Source organism: Pseudorca crassidens, chromosome 2 (assembly GCF_039906515.1).
Source record: "Pseudorca crassidens isolate mPseCra1 chromosome 2, mPseCra1.hap1, whole genome shotgun sequence".
In the NCBI taxonomy this organism is placed as follows: Eukaryota; Metazoa; Chordata; class Mammalia; order Artiodactyla; family Delphinidae; genus Pseudorca; species Pseudorca crassidens.
Window position 1 is genome coordinate 15,845,377 of NC_090297.1, and position 17,768 is coordinate 15,863,144.

General features: G+C 38.4%; 1 protein-coding gene across 7 annotated transcripts in view; it reads right to left on the minus strand.

Annotated features, from left to right (window-relative positions):
- Positions 1–4,064: 4,064 nt before the first annotated feature.
- HP1BP3 (heterochromatin protein 1 binding protein 3) overlaps positions 4,065–17,768 on the minus strand; it is a 35,063-nt gene continuing 21,359 nt past the window's right edge. For 6 of the 7 annotated variants that reach the window (XM_067722828.1, XM_067722819.1, XM_067722800.1 and 3 more), the window contains 5 exons: positions 14,317–14,407; positions 9,484–9,643; positions 7,723–7,834; positions 6,363–6,476; positions 4,065–5,860 (listed from right to left, as the gene is read on the minus strand). In XM_067722828.1, coding sequence (XP_067578929.1) covers positions 5,566–5,860; positions 6,363–6,476; positions 7,723–7,834; positions 9,484–9,643; positions 14,317–14,407 — 772 coding nt within the window. In that variant the 3' untranslated portion in view covers positions 4,065–5,565. Of the gene's footprint in view, positions 5,861–6,362; positions 6,477–7,722; positions 7,835–9,483; positions 9,737–14,316; positions 14,408–17,768 lie in introns of those variants that run through there. The other variant, XM_067722847.1, reaches the window with a different exon arrangement.

The window sequence follows — 17,768 nt, forward strand, 5'->3', positions numbered from 1 at the left end:
AACCAGAAGTCAATCCCAATTTGGAATTAGTGAAAATGTCTTATTCTACATACCAGCGAATTTAAGTTACAACGTAAGGATTTAGGTTTGACATGAGAAGAATTTCATCAGAGTAAAAGTTCTTAAACAGTAAAATGGATGAGCAAGGATGTTGTGCAACTCTGGGTTTTAGGAAAAAGAATTATCTGTTGGAATTGGGCGAACAAAGCAGACAGAGATGGTAGGAGAGACCGGATGACTAAGGTTTCTTTCAGAATCAAGGGCAAAGATTTCTATTATTCCAGTTCATGATTACTAAGCCGGTATTATATACAAAAAATTCAGTTGTCAGACAATCCCCGTTCTGGAATTTCTCTTGGTAGCCCTCATGGAATGCAAGTTTACAGTCTATAAAGGGTAAGAGCGCTGCTCAGTTAGCAACATAAAAGTTCTGATAGAAGCTGTGACCCCTGGAGGGAAAGTGCTCACAACTGTCAGCATCCTGTGAACTCAAAGAATCTGCCTGGAATAAGCAAACTGTGAGGAAACCAGAAAGTGTCCCATGGCTAGGATTTGAGAGTGATCAAGTGCCTGCATAGTGTCCTAAAAGAAAAACAAACAAAAGACTACCTTAGGGCAGCCTAGCTAACATTTTCCAGTAATCCAAGATCTAATTTTAATAGTTCTTACCAAACTTCTTAAGACAAAAGTCACACTGACTCCTAATTAGCAAATTTAATAATTTAATCTCATTTCCAAATCCTCTGCACTCTTAAATCCTTTCTTTTCCATGAATAGAACACAGAGTCATTGTGCTGTAAGATAAAGGGAGAATTCAGAAGCCTGAAAAATTGTCAAGGGGAGACAATGGAGCAGAGCAGCTAGAGATGGCTCTGCATTCAGAGTGCCTGGGTTTAATTCTGTCTTTGCCACTTACTGTGTCCTGAGGCAAGTTTCTCAGCCTCACTCTGTGCCTGAGTTTTCCCTTCTGTAAAATGGGAATAATAAACAATGACCATTTCATAGGGTTGCTAGGGTTAAACAAGGCTAATGTATGTACAGAGCCTGTCACATAGAAAAAATTCATTTAGTGTTAGCTATTATTGTCACTATTATTATTTAAGTAATAAGTCAAACTAATAACTACGCTTTGTCAAACATATTCAAGGCCCCCTAGAGAAAGAACTCTTCTCTAATAAGCAAAGATTTAACAGCAAATGGTGTAAATTCTACATTTACATACAATATCAAGAGTTGCAAGTTGTGTGTGTGTGGGGGGGGGGGCTGAGCTGCGGGCATGTGGGATCTTAGTTCCCAGACCAGGGATCGAACATGCACCCTTGTAGTGGAAGCGCGGAGTCTTAACGACTGGACCGCCATGGAAGTCCCACGAGTTGCAATTTTTGAGGAAAACAGCTTGGGAACATACCTTTAGAAACCTCCTTTGACATACCTGTTGTTGACAAAACAAATTAGAAGCAGTTAAAACTAAGCTAATGAATTTAAATAAAGGCAGAAAATTACTCCAACAGAAAAAAAAAAAAGCCTTCAAAGTTAAGAATCTTGTGGAAATTATAGAAAGAATACAGTAATAAAGATGGTAGAGGGGCTTCCCTGGTGGTGCAGTGGTTCAGAATCTGCCTGCCAATGCAGGGGACACGGGTTCGAGCCCTGGTCTGGGAAGATCCCACATGCCGCGGAGCAACTAGCCCCGTGAGCCACAATTACTGAGCCTGCGCATCTGGAGCCTGTGCTCCGCAACAAGTGAGGCCATGATAGTGAGAGGCCCGCGCACCGCGATGAGGAGTGGCCTCCGCTTGCCGCAACTAGAGAAAGCCCTCGCACAGAAACAAAGACCCAACACAGCCATAAATAAATAAAAAAATAAAAATAAAAAAAAGATAGTAGAGATTAGTTTCTTAAAAAAGGAAAACTCAGCACAGCTGAGGGATGCCGTTTAGCATCTCCTGGCTTCCAAGCACGTGTTCATCAAGGAGTTTCTAAGCCAAGAGCCTCAACAGTTCTAGCTCTTCAGCTTCACCTCTGCAGAACTGAGTGACCATCCGTTTTACCACAGAAATGCAAAGCAACTCTGCACGCTGGAAAGTAATGTCAGTCAGAACCCCTGACTGGGGGAAACAATTTAATAATGGTCTTTATCCAATTAAGAATAGACTTTCTCTTCATGGATAAGATTAGAACTTTTGCTTAACCCAAAGAACTGTCATTTATCAGGTTCCAAAGATAAGAAACTTCAACTATAATCCTGAATTTTTGGATTAAGGTTTTAGTTGGCTAAGTACAGCAGTTCACGTGTAAGGCTGGCTTAACCTCTTTCTCCTGACAGATCAGGATGGCAAGGGAATCTCGGCCTGAACAAGAATAACTTCTTAGGTTCTTTAAAGTAGGTATAAGGGGACTTCCCTGGTGGCACAGTGGTTAAGAATCTGCCTGCCAAGGCAGGGGACAAGGGTTTGATCCCTGGTCCGGGAAGATCCCACATGCTGCGGAGCAACTAAGCCTGTACACCACAACTACTGAGCCTGTGCTCTAGAACCCGCGAGCCACAACTACTGAGCCCACATGCCACAACTACTGAAGCCCGTGCGCCTAGAGCCCATGCTCCGCAACGAGAAGCCACTGCAATGAGAAGCCCGCACAACACAATGAAGAGTAGCCCCTGCTCACCACAACTAGAGAAAGCCCGTGCACAGCAACGAAGACCCAAAGCAGCCAAAAATAAATAAATTTAAAAAAAAATTAAAAAATAAAGCAGGTGTAAGGATAGGTTAGCAAGCCTATCCTGGGGCTGACAAAATTTTATAAAAGAGCAACAATGGAAAAAACATCAGAGGTATTAGTATATTACCTAGCTCTTGTTTCCAAGTAATTTTCCTGTTAGTTACAGACAATAGACATGACTGGACCAGGTCTCCTTTAGTTAAATCTGCGTGGATGGTTAGGATAGATTTCGGTGTTGAATGCTTTTGTCACATTACTAAGGAAAGGACTCCACCCTTCCTGCAATGGTATATCTCTTCTCATTTGAGCTTTAAGAAGCCAACAATCTCTCTCCCAGCACTTTGTGAGATTCATTTATCGAAGGCAGTTTGTAGGTGGTTTAAGGACATATGAAACACTGTAGCTGAGCTCACTAAAAGCCACTAACAGAGAGTACTGAAGCCACTGATCCACACGAATAATTGCTGAGTTATCTTTTGCGTTTGCTGTTTTCCTTTCTGTAACATGGAAGTAAAAATTGTGTTCTGCTCCTTGAGAATGGCTGGAAGGGAAATAACCCAAACATCTTTTTGTCTCAACGTCAGGAAGGTGCATGTCTTTGACAAGCTGGGGATTTTCCCTGGAAGAGTGCAACGGCCCTCTTGTCTTTTCCCATGCTGAAAGCAAGGACAGTTTTGTCCTTACCTGAATTCTGTGAATTTAACAGAGTGTCAGGGTAGGAAGGGACCTTAAATGATCTAAGTGTCTCACTCTATGGTGGAGTACCTGATATACAACACAGCCACCAGGTGACTGTTCAGGCCTTCTTTTTAAAATAAAACAATATCATAAAACACAGAAACCAACCAAAATCCTGCCACTTTTGATTCCAGAAGAGTATTCTTAGCACAGGTTCCTAACAACTGTACTATTAAGAATTATTACCTGCTAAATAGCACAACAGAAAATTAGAATTACTTTTAGAATTAGGTCTCTAGGGTTTATCGATTCTTTTGCAGTGCTGTATTTTTCTAGTCCAAGGACATGTGTAGACATTAATCATGAAAAACTGGAATTTATGATCTTGAAAACAAGGACCTTAATAAAATACAAAATGATTTTTAAAAATCTCTTATGCATTAAATAATCAGGTTCAATGTAGTTAGAAACATTTAACATCCATATAAAAATTCAAAAAGCAAATAAACTGGAGCTTGTATTTGAACAGAAAATGGATGGTGGCTAATGCAAGGAGTGGAGTGGCAAAGACTCAAAGTAAGTGCAACACTGACGGCTACTTCAGAGGATAAGGAAAGGCTACTTCCAGGATACTGGAAACTTTTAAATATAAGCTACAGTTCAGCAGCTTTTAAAATTTCATGTTTATTCATATTTTTCAAAATATATGTACATAAAAAAAGGAAGATTTACAACAGGAAAGATTGCCTTACATGCAACACAAATTCCAATAAACTCATGATGGGATCATACATTGATTATGGATCTAATTCAAGCCAATCTTCTCAAGTCCAATTCCCAGCCACATTTCAGGCTGCAGATGGGATCCCAGGAGACAATGCAAATGGAATGAATTAAACAAACATCTTTCGCCTCTGGCAGCACTCAAGGGGCCAGAAGATGTACACCAAAAAGTTTAAGACAATTAAAATGTCAAGTGCCACAGGGAAGATAAATGATAACCAGAAATCAATATTTCTTAGAAAGCTAGTGCTATTTAACACAACTTCACAATACTAAAACAAATACAAATAAGAAAGGGTTAGGTAGTCGGGCTTCATTTGTTTTTTCTTTTCTCTTTTTAAGTAACTCAAAAAGGAAGCCACTTGCTTGTTATCAAAAGTGCTATGGAAAGAAAGGAGGGGAAAAAACCCACAGTTTATTTTAGCAAATTGTATGTTTTTCCACTTAACAATTCTACATTAGTAATGGTATAACTCTCCAATATTTCCTTATAAAAAAGGCAAAGAGGAAGTGACAACTTATGCTCCAAATATTAAAAAATATATTTAAACATTTGATCAAGAAGATTTTATATGTTTTGATTTTTGGTAACACAGGTGACGCCAGAAATCACAAATTCAGTATGTTCCTATATTTCCCCTTCCGTCAAAAAACAAGTGGTGGAGAGATCTTGTGCTTGCTTTTGAGGGAATGCAATGCCCAGGGGTCAATGAAAAATACCTAGGAATTGATCAATGTGAAAAGGGGCCCAAAGGAGTCGTGCATCTTCAGAATTGAATGAGATCATAATGTTTTTGGCCTATTTCCAAAGCTAAGACATCTCTGTGTTTACAGTTGGAGAGAAGGGGCTAGTGGAGTGGTTTTATAAATAAGATTAGTTATTATAGCTATAACTGAAGTCTCCAGGCAGGAGGCGTTATGATTCAGTCAGTGCTATACTGCCTCCTTTTTACTTCCAGCACCTGACTAGCATCCCATTCTTGATGCTTTCTAACAAATATAAAAATCTTCGCAACCGTTTAGATAAAACTGGAAGGAAAAAAAAAAAAAAAAAAAAAAGCCAAAGCTGACCATAAAAAAAGAAAGAGGCTTGGGGTGGGGGGAGAAAAAAGGACAAGTATAGATTATACAGTTCAGGGAAGTCCAGAATTATCACAGAAATTAAAATGACTGGGAGGGAGGGTGCGGGGGGAGGGGCAGGCACCAAGAAGAGCACCTAAAGCTAACAAATGGCTAAACTGGTTTATTTATATTCCCTCCCCATAATGTTCATAGGGGAGGAAAAAAATGTAATTTTAAAAGCATCGAACTAAAACAAATGCACACTGACCTTAGAAAATAAGATTTTGAATTTCATCATGATACCCTTTTTTCCTATAAAATTTACTTTTTTGCTTTGAAAGATTTCTTCATGGTGGATTTGCCCTTGCCAGGCAATTTCACTTCCTTTCTCACACTGGCTGCAGGCTTCTTTGAAGAGCTACCACTAGGTTTTTTGATGACTGGGGGTGAGGGTCTGGCTTTCTTGGCAGGAGTTTTGGCCTTAGGAGGGGCTTTCTTGGGCAGGGGCCTAGCTTTCCCTCGCTGGGCAGCTGGGACTTTAGGTGCAGGCTTGGACCCTCTCTGCTTCATGGATGCAGCCTTCCCTGGCGACTTGGCTGGGGTTTTCTTCTGCAACCTGTGAAAACCAAAGAGCAAAGGCAATTACTTAGTACTTGAAAGATTCACTTCACCAGGATGACCAGATACTTTGCCAAAAAAGAAATAGCAAAGGTAGAAGTCACCTAGGTTAAGAAGAGGAATGGGGGTTATTACTTTTTACCTAAAGGCTTTACTAAAATTGTATAAAAACTCAACCAATTCCTGAAGTCTACACATAATTCCATGTTTTTCCTAGAAAAATATGGAATTCTTTTTCTTCAAATAACCAAACTATGGACACACACACACACACACACACACACACACACACACACACACACACACACAGGTTTGACCAAAGAGTTATTACATATTCACAGTGTTTCACAAGTTTAGAGCCTCTAAATGCTCAAGAACAAGACAAATTCAAATGTTACACAAAGAATCTGAGAAGGATCCTGAACTGTCAACACACTTTTCACAGCCTCTCCTAGTACGGTCATTTTCAGCTCTAAGAAGGGTTTTCCACACGTCCCCACCTTCTCTTAGGTGGTGGCTCTTCATCCTCAGAGTCCTCCTCTGATGACTCATCTTCATCTTCATCCTCATCTTTAGAATCATCTGGCTCTTTCTTTGGAAACAGAACTCCTGGGCTAGTAAGAAAAAAAAAAGTAAAGAGAAGTCCCATCAGGACAAGGAAAAGAATGTGAACCTAGATATGCTCTTCCCTGAACATAACCCACTTCCTCCCACCCTCCCCAATTATGTCAAGTTAGGTTACAAATATCAGGTACAATTTAACCTATTTTGAACAAACATATGAAGTTATGACAAATCTATAAAAGTCCCAGACCATACCTCATTCCCTTCCTCCCTCCATTTAATAAAACTGATACTTCCATCATTTATTTAGTAAACAATTATTTAAGCTCCTGACATGTGTTTGGCACTGTTATCAGCCACTGAATATATAGCAGTGAATGGTCTATACAGCGGTGAACAGCCTACGCAGCAGTATATATTTTCTGCCTTTATGATACTGGCAAAAGACCTCAAAAGTGTCATAAAGCCTGAATCTCTTCAAAGTTTTTGAGAAACTCAGCAAGGATATTCTAAATTTTCTTTGTCCTTAATGGTAGAAAACTTGATCCCACTGATTAATAAGTCCTTAAATTATAACACTGTATGTGCATGATTTTAAGAATATTTAAACATTTGAAAAACTCAAATAATACACATTCAATCAAGTAACACTTATGTTTATGCACAAAGAACAACGTAAGCAAGCTACACTACACTGCTGAAACAGGTTTCAGTGGTACATGTCATGGCACTTTATTAGAAACGAAAGTGTAAGAAGGTGAAAGCATGGGTACGCAGAAAAATGCTTGGTCCATAGGAGGTGCTCAATACATTTTTTTTGGTTAAATGAATAAATATGTATAAGAGACAAGTTTTCAAACAAACAGCCTTGTCTCTATAGTATGAAGAGGCAGATTAGGATTCTTAGAAGTAGCCAGTGCTCTCCCTACTTGGTGCTGGACCATTAAAACATACATAATCCTCTAATAATCTTCCTGTCATTACCATGTACTTTATTCTTTATTAGAAGGAATGAACATCTAAATGACTGGCCAAGAATCTCAAAGAAAATTCAACGCTTGATTTCAGGAATACGCGCCTAACAGTAAGTTCCAGCAGGATAGCCCCAATCCCCCTATTCTTATATGAAAACCTTCAGCTCTAAAACAATACTGCCTTAAGTAGTCTTTATTTTCAAGTATATTCAGTTCAGTATAACAACAATAAGGGCAAAATAAGTTAAGCCAAACCTGTAATCTGGAGTCAGATTTTAAATTTGCAATGACCAATACTTCACATTATGGGCTAGGTGCTTACCTGGGGTAATAGGGAAAACAGAGCTGGAAGGTGCCACTGAATCCTTTACCAGAGATCTGTTCCATCCACCCATTCTTTTCGCATCTCTGTAGGGTTTTCTTCAGCAAATGCACTGAACAATAAATTCAGAAATGAAGAAAGTACTTATTTATTCAGATTTGATAATTCCCTCAACCACAATCAGTTATACATCAATTTATTGTCCTGACATGTGCTAAGTGAATCCCTTGTGGTCATAGGGATTTTTAACTAATTCACTAAATTATTAAGTGTCCATAAATTTGGAAAGAGTTAAATTATGATGGGAAGAGACTTTACAGACCATTGTGTCAAATTCCTCATTGCACAGAAAGTGGAATAGTAGCCAAGGGTGGCTAATGACTTGCCCTACAGTCATACATAAATGGTTAATAGCCAACTTAAAACTCAATCTCTCATTTCTATTCATTCGAACATCTACTGAGTGCCTGTAAGTACTGATAAGCATTTAGAAGGATATCTATAAAGAGAAAACCAATTTCTCAAGAATCAGCAAACAGTAACAAAACACTATCATGGCTCCCAAAGGCCTCACCAGTTCTCATCTTTCATATAAAAACACATAAAAATACACTTTATTGTGATTCAGTGTCCAAATAAATAGCTGCCACAATTATTAGTGACACTGAAAAGGTTAATAACCAAATTCATCTTCTAACACTTGGTCAAAAGAGAAAACCACAGAATAATCTACAGGGACAATATGCACAATTAAACACAGTATATATCTTAAGTAAAGAAAGAGAAAAAACAGCCATACAAGGGCTTCCCTGGTGCCGCAGTGGTTAAGAATCCACCTGCCAATGCAGGGGACACAGGTTTGAGTCCTGGTCCAGGAAGATCCCACATGCCGTGGAGCAACTAAGCCCGTGCACCACACCACCACAACTACTAAGCCTGTGCTCTAGAGCCCGCGAGCCACAACTACTGAAGCCCGCACGCTTAGAGCCCATGCCCCGCAACGAGAGAAGTCACCGCAATGAGAAGCCCATGCACCGCAACCAAGAGCAGCCGCTGCTCGCTGCAACTAGAGAAAGCCTGCGTGCAGCAACAAAGACCCAATGCAGCCAGAAATAAATAAATTTATTAAAAAAAAAGACTTCAAAATTAGCTTTTCATCTAAAACAATATATTCTAGTTTGTATTTTCTGTTACTTAATTTTCATATTCCTCACCCTACATCATTGTGCCTACTCTCACAGTTCACTGAGAAAATATACACTCTCACTAATCTGTATGTGATAATGCTGCTACGGCAAGGTTTCTAATCTCAAATCACCACCTGACAGGGTAAATATACTTTACTGAAAAAAAGTATTTTCTGTTTAGGGCTTAAGTCAATAAGAAATAACCTAAGTGGTAAGTATTTTAAAACAATGGCTTGGTTTCAGGGTGATATTAGATGTTCTGGTAAACATTCAGAAGTAGGTGAAAAGATACTATACTTGAGAGGTGTTTCGAACCTAGAAATTTGTCTCTATTATAATAAAAATAAATATCAGAAAAATATAGCAAAGTAAAATCAAATTCTGATCCTCAGCAGACACTAAATCAAGGATAAGTCTTGATTCTTTTTTGGTAAATAATAAAGTTTGTAAAGTTGTTCCCTCTTGGTTTTCAGTCAGTAGTTAGTGCTTTTTCATTAACAGCATGATCTCTAGGGATCCTTTCACAAGACAATCCCCTGGTTCCCCGTTAAATGTGCTCACCCCTGAGTCTTACTTTGATAGTTAGAATTGGTCCCTGGGTGGTTCTCCAGGACATACTTCTTCAGAGCAGTGGTGGAGCAGGTCTTCGGCTCATTCATGGCAGCAATTGCAGACAAGATGGCATATTCCATCAGGCTTCCACCAAGCAGGGGTTTCTCCCCTGATTTCTTCAGCTGTTTTCCAAGGAGGAAGAGAAAAGCATCAAGACAACACTCTCCCAAAGCAGGTCAAGACAAGACTCCTCTGCACCAGGTGGGTCGGAGTTCCTGCATTAGCACAGATATGTTTTACAATAAATTGTCAGGTTAGGGACTTTCTCTTCCCACTCTTCAGGTATTCAACCTAACTGAGGAGTCCCAACCCTCCTAGGGATATTTTCTCCTTCTATCCACCCCTCCATCCAACTGAAAATAGCAAAAGCCAACCTAACCCAAAGAGAGTGACAGCTCTACTCCAATAAGGAGGTTAACTTGTTATGACCCCAATAAATTAACACTTTTGAGAATACTTCCTTTTTTCTGAATCTGAAAAATGGAGTATTTATAAAAATAATAAATAGCCTTTTTAATCCTGTAAGGAAAATGGCAACGGAAAAGTTTGATAAATATTTAGGGTATCATACAAAAGAAAATTATGTAACATACTTCAAGGACAAAAGTCTGGGGAACAAAGGTTAGCACCAATAAGCAAAAAGGTTAAAGGACAAACTGAGGTATGGTCTACAATAGTGAGTCTCAAAAGAAAGGTCCACAAACCCCCTGGGGTTCCTGAGATCCCTTCAGAGGACCTGCAAGGTTAAAACTATTTTCATAATAATACTAAGATATGATTTGCCTTTTTCACTGTGATGACATTTGCACTAATGGTGGAAAAACAATGATGGGTAAAACCGCTGCTACCTGTGGAGGCACAGAAATGTACCAGTATTTACTGCACTCTTTACTGCTATACGCTTATGGTTAAAAGAAAAAAACAAAAAACAAAAAAAAACCCAGTTTCACTTAGGAATGTCCTGGATATAAAAATGATTTTATTAAATCTCAACTCCAATGCATGTCTTTTTGATACTTTGATGGGGCAAAGTGAGAAGAATTTATAAAGCATGTCAGCTGCATCTGGAGGGATGGTGGTAGTCTCAAGAAAAAGCACCTAGTGATTGAGTTGTGAGCTGAATTTTTCATGGAGTATCCTTTTTATTTGAAGGAACAATTAACAGATAAACTATGGTTAATCAGACTTGGGTATCTGGTAGTCATTTTCTTGAAAATGAATTAAGTGAGCCCGTCATATCAAGGAAAACAACTAAGAGTATTTATTGCCAATGATAAGTTCAACTTTTCAAGAGAGAATTTAAATTGTGGAAAACTTGTATCTACCATCATGAGCACAATAATTTCCCAATACTTAAACGTTGTTCTGATGAGATCAGTGGGTGATATTAATGAATATGATTTTTGTTACTGTTGGATGAAATGTGCCAATATTTTAAAAACTGCATAATTCAATGAACTACTATTCTTCAAATGACCAAGTTATAAAATTATGGTTAAAAGATACACTCAAAGTTCAAGACAGACCAAAGGATTTTAAGGTAACAGAGTACAACAAGTTCATTGATAAGGTTTCAGGTTCCACATGGCACCTTTAACATACTTTAATACCACAAAATCAATGAATGTAATATCATATTAACAGAATAAAGGACAAAAGCCATATGATCATCTCAAGAGTTTTAGAAAAGGCATTTGACAAATCCAACAGCCATTCATAATAAACTTCCAACAAACCAGTAACAGAAGAGAACTTTCTCAATCTGGTAATAGGCATCTATGAAAAACCCACAGTTTTAACGGTGAAAGAATGAATGTTTTCCCTTTAAGATGGGTAAAAAGACGAAGACATCTACTCTCATCACTGCACTGGAGGTTCCATCCAGTGCAATCAGGCATGGAGGGGGAAAAAAAAAAAAAGACATCCAGATTGGAAAGGAAGAAGTAAAATGGTCTATTTTCAGATGACATTATCCTGTATGTAGAAGATCCTAGGGAATCCACCCCAAAATCCCAAGGAACCCACAAAAAAACTCTAGAACTGGGCTTCCCTGGTGGCACAGTGGTTAAGAATCTGCCTGCTAATGCAGGGGACACGGGTTCGAGCCCTGGTCCAGGAGGATCCCACATGCCGCGGAGCAACTAAGCCCGTGCACCACAACTACTGAAGCCCGTGCGCCTAGAGCCCGTGCTCCACAAGAGAAGCCACCCCAATGAGAAGCCTGTGCACCACAAAGAGGAGTAGCCCCCGCTCACCATAACTAGAGAAAGTCCGCATGCAGCAATGAAGCCGCAAAGCAGTCAAAAATAAAAGTTAAAAAAAAATTTATAGAAAAAAACACTCTAGAACTAGTAAATGAGTTCAGCAAGTCGCAGGATACAAGATCAAAAGACAAACCAACTGTATTTCTATAGGCTAGCAATGAGCAATCTGAAAATGAAAATCCCATTCACAATAGCATGGAAAAAGAGTAAAATATTTAGGAATAAATTTAACAAAAGAAATATAAGAACTGTACACTGAAAACTACAAAACACTGCTGAGAGAAGTTAAAGATCTAAATAAATGAAGAGACAGTGAATGTCCATGGATAGGAAAACTCAACATTGTAAAGACAGTGATTCTTCCCAAATGGATCTATAGGCTCAATGCAATCTCTACCAAAATCCTAGCTGGATTTTTTGTGAAAATTGACAAGTGAATCCTAAAATTCACACGGAAATGCACAAGATCCAGAATAGTCAAAATACTTTTGAAAAAGAAAAAGTCGAGGACTTATATTTCCCAACTTCAAAACTTACTACAAAGCTACAGTCATCAAGACAGTGTGATCGTGGCATGAGGATTCACATACAGATCAGTGGAACAGAACTGAATCCAGAAATAAACCCTTACACTCATGGTCAATTAAGTTTTGATAAAGGTACGAAGGCAATTCAGTGAGAAAGGGACAGTCTTTTCAATAAATGGTTTTGGGACAATTGGATGTCCACATGCAAAAACATGAATTTATAACCCCTACCTCACACCACAAACAAAACAACTCAAAACGGATCACAGACCTAAATGTAAGAGCTAAAGCCATAAAACTCTTAAATATAGCAGTAAATCTTCCTGATCTTAAGCTAGGCAATAATTTATTAGATATGTCACCAATAATACAAGCAATTAAAAAAAATGATAAACTGGACTTCATCAAAATTAAACACTTGTGCTTCAAAAGGCACCATTAAGAAAGTGAAAGCATGGGTTTAGGAGAAAATATTTGCAAATCGTATATCTGATAAGGAACTTGTATCTAGTTATATAACTCATAACTCAATAATAAAACAAATAGCTCAATTTTAAAAATAGACCAAGGATCTGAATAGACATTTACCGAAGAAGATAAATAAATGTCCATTAAGCACATGAAAAAATGGTCAACATCAGCAGTCTTAGGGGAATGCCAAACAAAACCATGAGACACCACTTTGTATTCACTAGTATGGCTATAATTTAAAAAAGACAATAAACGTGTTGGCAAAGATAAGGAGAAACTGGAACCCTTATACATACATTGTTGGTGGGAATGCAAAACGATGCAGCCACTTGGGCAGTTTCTTAAAACAAATTTACCATATAGTCCAGGCAGTCCACACTCCTACTTATATACCCGAGGGAAATAAAAATGTATATCCGCACAAAGAATTGGACATAACTGTTCATAGGCCACATTAACCATAATAGCTAAAAAGTGGAAATAACCCAACTTGTGAATGGATAAATGAAGTGTGTCAGATCCATACAGTGGAATACTATTTGGCAATAAAAGGAATGAAAGTACTGGTTCATGCTGCAACATGGATAAACCTAAAAAAACATTATGCTAAGTGAAAGACGTCAGACACAAAAGACCACATAATGTATGATTTTACCTACATGAAATATGCAAAAAGGCAAATCTATACAGAGAAAAAATAGATCAACAGGTTGGATGGGGATGGGAACAGGGAGTGATGCAAACGGGCCCAAGAGATCTTTTTTGGGTGATGGAAATGCTCTAAAATTGGACGGTGGTGATGGTTATACAACACTGTAAATTTACTAAGAATCACTGAATTATACATTGTAACATAAAATGATTGTATCTTATGGTGTATAAATCATACTTCAATAAAGCTATTACAAAATACTATCATTTGTTGAGTTTTGGTATATACTATCAAAGAATAGTATCAACCTCTACCTGAAAATTATCTTAAAATACTCCACATTTATCTAACTGTACTCCTGTGTGAGCTGGATTTTCTTCATAGATGTAACCCAGAATATATTAAAACAGATACCAGCTGTCTTCTATTAAGCTAGAAAGTAAAGACTTTTGTAAAAATATAATAGATAGTAACCCTCTTCTCATTAAAATTTTTTTTATTTTGGGAAATACAGGTTTTTTTTTGGTCGTGCCATGTGGCATATGCAGAATCTTAGTTCCCTGACCAGGGATCAAACCTGTATCCCCTGCATTGGGAGCACAGAGGCTTAACCACTGGACCTCCAGGGAAGTCCCATGGGAAATACAGTTTTCATAAAAAGTGTTATTTATGTTACATGCAATGGGTTTATTATTGTTTTAATGAATTAATATTTAAAATTTTCCTCAGTTGTAATTTCTAAAATGGTAAATATTGATATGCATAACCCACATAAACAAAACCTCTTGGGGCCCTCAATACATTTTTGGAGTATAAGGAGGTCCTGAAACCACAACTTTTGAGAACTACTTCTCTACAACCAAGCCTTTTTAGCCTCTAACCTGGAATGTCCCAGAAGCACCTTTGCCAGTTATTTGTTCTAACTGGCCTCTCTCTACTGCTCTCTGCAGAGCATTCTTCAACAGCTGAGGCCTGCAGAGAAAACATAAAATAACAATAAATATATTAATGAAGGTAATATTTGAAGAAAACAGAACCAGGGTTATTCTAAAGAACTAAAGTTCTGATTCCTATTATATGTGTAGTACTTTGTTAAAACAGTGAAGTAATAAATTGTTGGCACCCTTAATAAGTGGTATTTCTTTTTTCTTCAAGCAAAGAAGCTAAGTCATTACCTGTACATACAGAACCATGAACCATACAGAACCAATTTCCAACTTGCCAGGGCACCCCAAAAGCCTCTTTTTTACCATCAGACTACAATAGCAACCAAACTTTGTAATCAAGCAAAGAATGGATATCTTTAAAGTCCCATCTAATTCTGATATTCTCTGCTGCAAAATTCCTGATTTTTTAAAAGTATATACACATTAACAAAAAATGGAGTTGTTTCTTACAAACCGGTATCTAAGGTCAGCCTAATAAAACACATTCCATAAGAAAGAAAATAGGTTGTTTTTAACATAGTATCTCTGCCTTAAGAGGGCTGTATTAAAAAAAGCAAAAACAAAAACAAAAAACTAGGTCATCAAAACCAAATGGCAGGCAAGAAGAAACTGAGTATCATTAAAAACATAAGAACAGGAATTCCCTGGTGGTCCAGTGGTAAAGAATTCGCCTTCCAATGCAGGGGATGCAGGTTTGATCCCTGGTCCAGGAACTAAGATCCCACATGCCACAACTAAGCCCAGGTGCCACAACTACTGAGCTTGTGCGCCTCAATGAGAGAGCCCGCGTGCCGCAAACTTCAGAGTCCACAGGCTCTGGAGCCTGCACGCCACGCTAGAGAGAGAAAACCTGCACATCACTACTAGAGAGAAGCCCGTGTGCTGCAACCAAGGCCCGACACAGCCAAAAAAATAAAATAAAATATTAAAACAAAAACAAAACAGAAACACGTAAGAACAAAGTGTTGAGGCAAGAGCTGCTCTGTCAAGGAGCAATGGTCTGAACGGTGGGTGAAGAATGTCAGGTGCAGGGAGAAATCAATCAAGTTGACTTAGGGCTTAAAGGGGTCTGTGGTATGGAACAAGACAAAATGGAAAGCTATACACCCAGGCCAACAACAGGACATCTGAAGAAAGGGTTAATCGTAACCCAAAAGTTAAGAGATGTGTTTTGCCACACCTCCCCAGAATTACTAGAATAGCACCCAAGGAGCAGAAAATCATGAGACTTCTTTGAAACTGATTACTTGATAAGTTAAGTTGAAAAGATTAACAACTTGGCAGCCCGATGAGGGCCAAACTATTACCACTTGAGGTGTTTGGAGATGAAATTTTGAATCTTTTGAATCTTTTCTCCAACCACTAAACATTACAGCCTGAGCTGACACTAGAGTTATTAATTACATTATCCACATGTTCGGGGTAGAAGGGTGGAGGGGATCCCCTGTTCTAACAGGATGCTAAAGAGCAGAAACCATCCTGACACTCCAAACGAAGAAACTCCCTCTCCACCAAATCCAAGTATTTCTAAGCCAGTGCTATTCCATTCGGGACAAATATGATTTACGCCATAACCCAAAACACACTCAAAGTCATTCACCCCACAAGTATTTACTGAGTATTTATTATGATTATGCAGGAATAAACACTTAGATCTAGTCACTAAACTCAAGGAATTTAAGAGATGATGAATACATAATAATTATGGTAGAGAATAATAAGGTTCAGGGTTGAAGTATGTGCATAGAGCTTTGGGAACACAATTGAAGGAATGATTTAACTGTCAAACAATTTTACTATTAGTTGCTCTGTAAGTTAGATTCCAATGGAGGATCATACAGCTTAAGTTAAACACTGAAACCCTAGTCTCTTGTATCAAATTAAACAACTAATCTGAGAAGAATCTTCTTTTTTTTTTTTTTTTTTGGCCATGCCGCAATGCTTGCGGGATCCTAGTTCCTCGACCAGGGATGGAACCCAGGCCGTTGGCAGTGAAAGCTTGGAGTCTTAACCACTGGACCGCCAGGGAATTCCGAGAAGAGTCTTCTTAACGAAGGTTCAAATGCTTCCGGAATGAGTTATCAGTTAAATCGGTTCCCGTAACATTTCTGTTTTCTCGGCACTACCGGTCATTACCTTAGCATACACCTTATCCTGGGCCTTTGGAAATCTCACAGTTCTATCACTCACTCCTACCTTCAGGTAAAACCACACTCACCAAGTGCTTCAAAGCTTCTCAGGTTGGCTCTTTCTCTCTCATCACTGTTATAACCTTAGTACAAGCCACCATGGTCTCCCTTCTGGGCACTGTGCTGCTGTTTTCATAGTGCACACCACTATTAGGTCAATAAGCCTATAAAGGCCTCCTTTAATGTGTGACTCAGTTGATCAGGTGTCAGGTCTTAATGCTTCCACCCAGCTTTAAAGCTTTCCATGGCCTGGTGCCAGCCCTTGTTAGTCTAGATCCAGGCAGGCTTCTTTCTGTTCTGCAAAAAGAATGCCAACTCCTGCCTCTGAAACTTTTTCATGAAGCTCCTTTAAGATGCCTTCTCCACTCTATCATCACATCTAAATTCTATACATTCTCTAGACCCATCTCAATGGGATGGGACCCGACTGGATCCTCACCTTGACTGGATGGGGCCCAATCAATCCCCATCTTTTTAACTCACTGCTAACTCCCAAGCACAATTCCTTTTTCTGAAAACTTCTAGTCTGTATCACACCATTCTGTACCTATGACGGTGCTAACTAGGTGCTGCTGTAAATGTTTTACATGTACGGAATAAGCAAGAGAATACAACAACCCCAAGAAACAGGTACTTCTATTGCCCATACTTTACTGAATGGGAAAAGTTAAGTGACAGAAAAATTAAGTCATTTCTGCCAGGTCACATAGCCAGGCCGTGGAAGAACCAGGTTATAAACTTGAGCAGTCTGATTCCAGATTTTGCATTTTTACTTACTATGCTAGGTAGGCCTGCACTTTCCAATATAAGACAGCCCTGGACAGTGGAAAAAGCAAGAGGTTATAATGGAAAAATGAAATAAAGTTCTGCTTTCACCAGTGAATAGCCAAGTAACCCAGGGTAAGATTTTTATCAGCAAAATTGAGGAATACCTATTTTTAAGTCTATTTTGAGAATTACAGAAAACAATGCAAAATAAAATGTTTTTAAAAGCCCTATACAAATTTATTTTATACAATTTGTTTATTATAACACATTTATAACAAATTTTTCTATTTATTGTAACAAGTTTTTCTTTTTAAAAATAAGATGAATAGGCCAGTTTAATTAGAAAGCAGGGAATAGTGAGTGATTGTTGGTGGCTATGTTTTTCAACTGTGGAGAAAGTCTGCACAGAGAGAGAGAAAAACGAAAGCA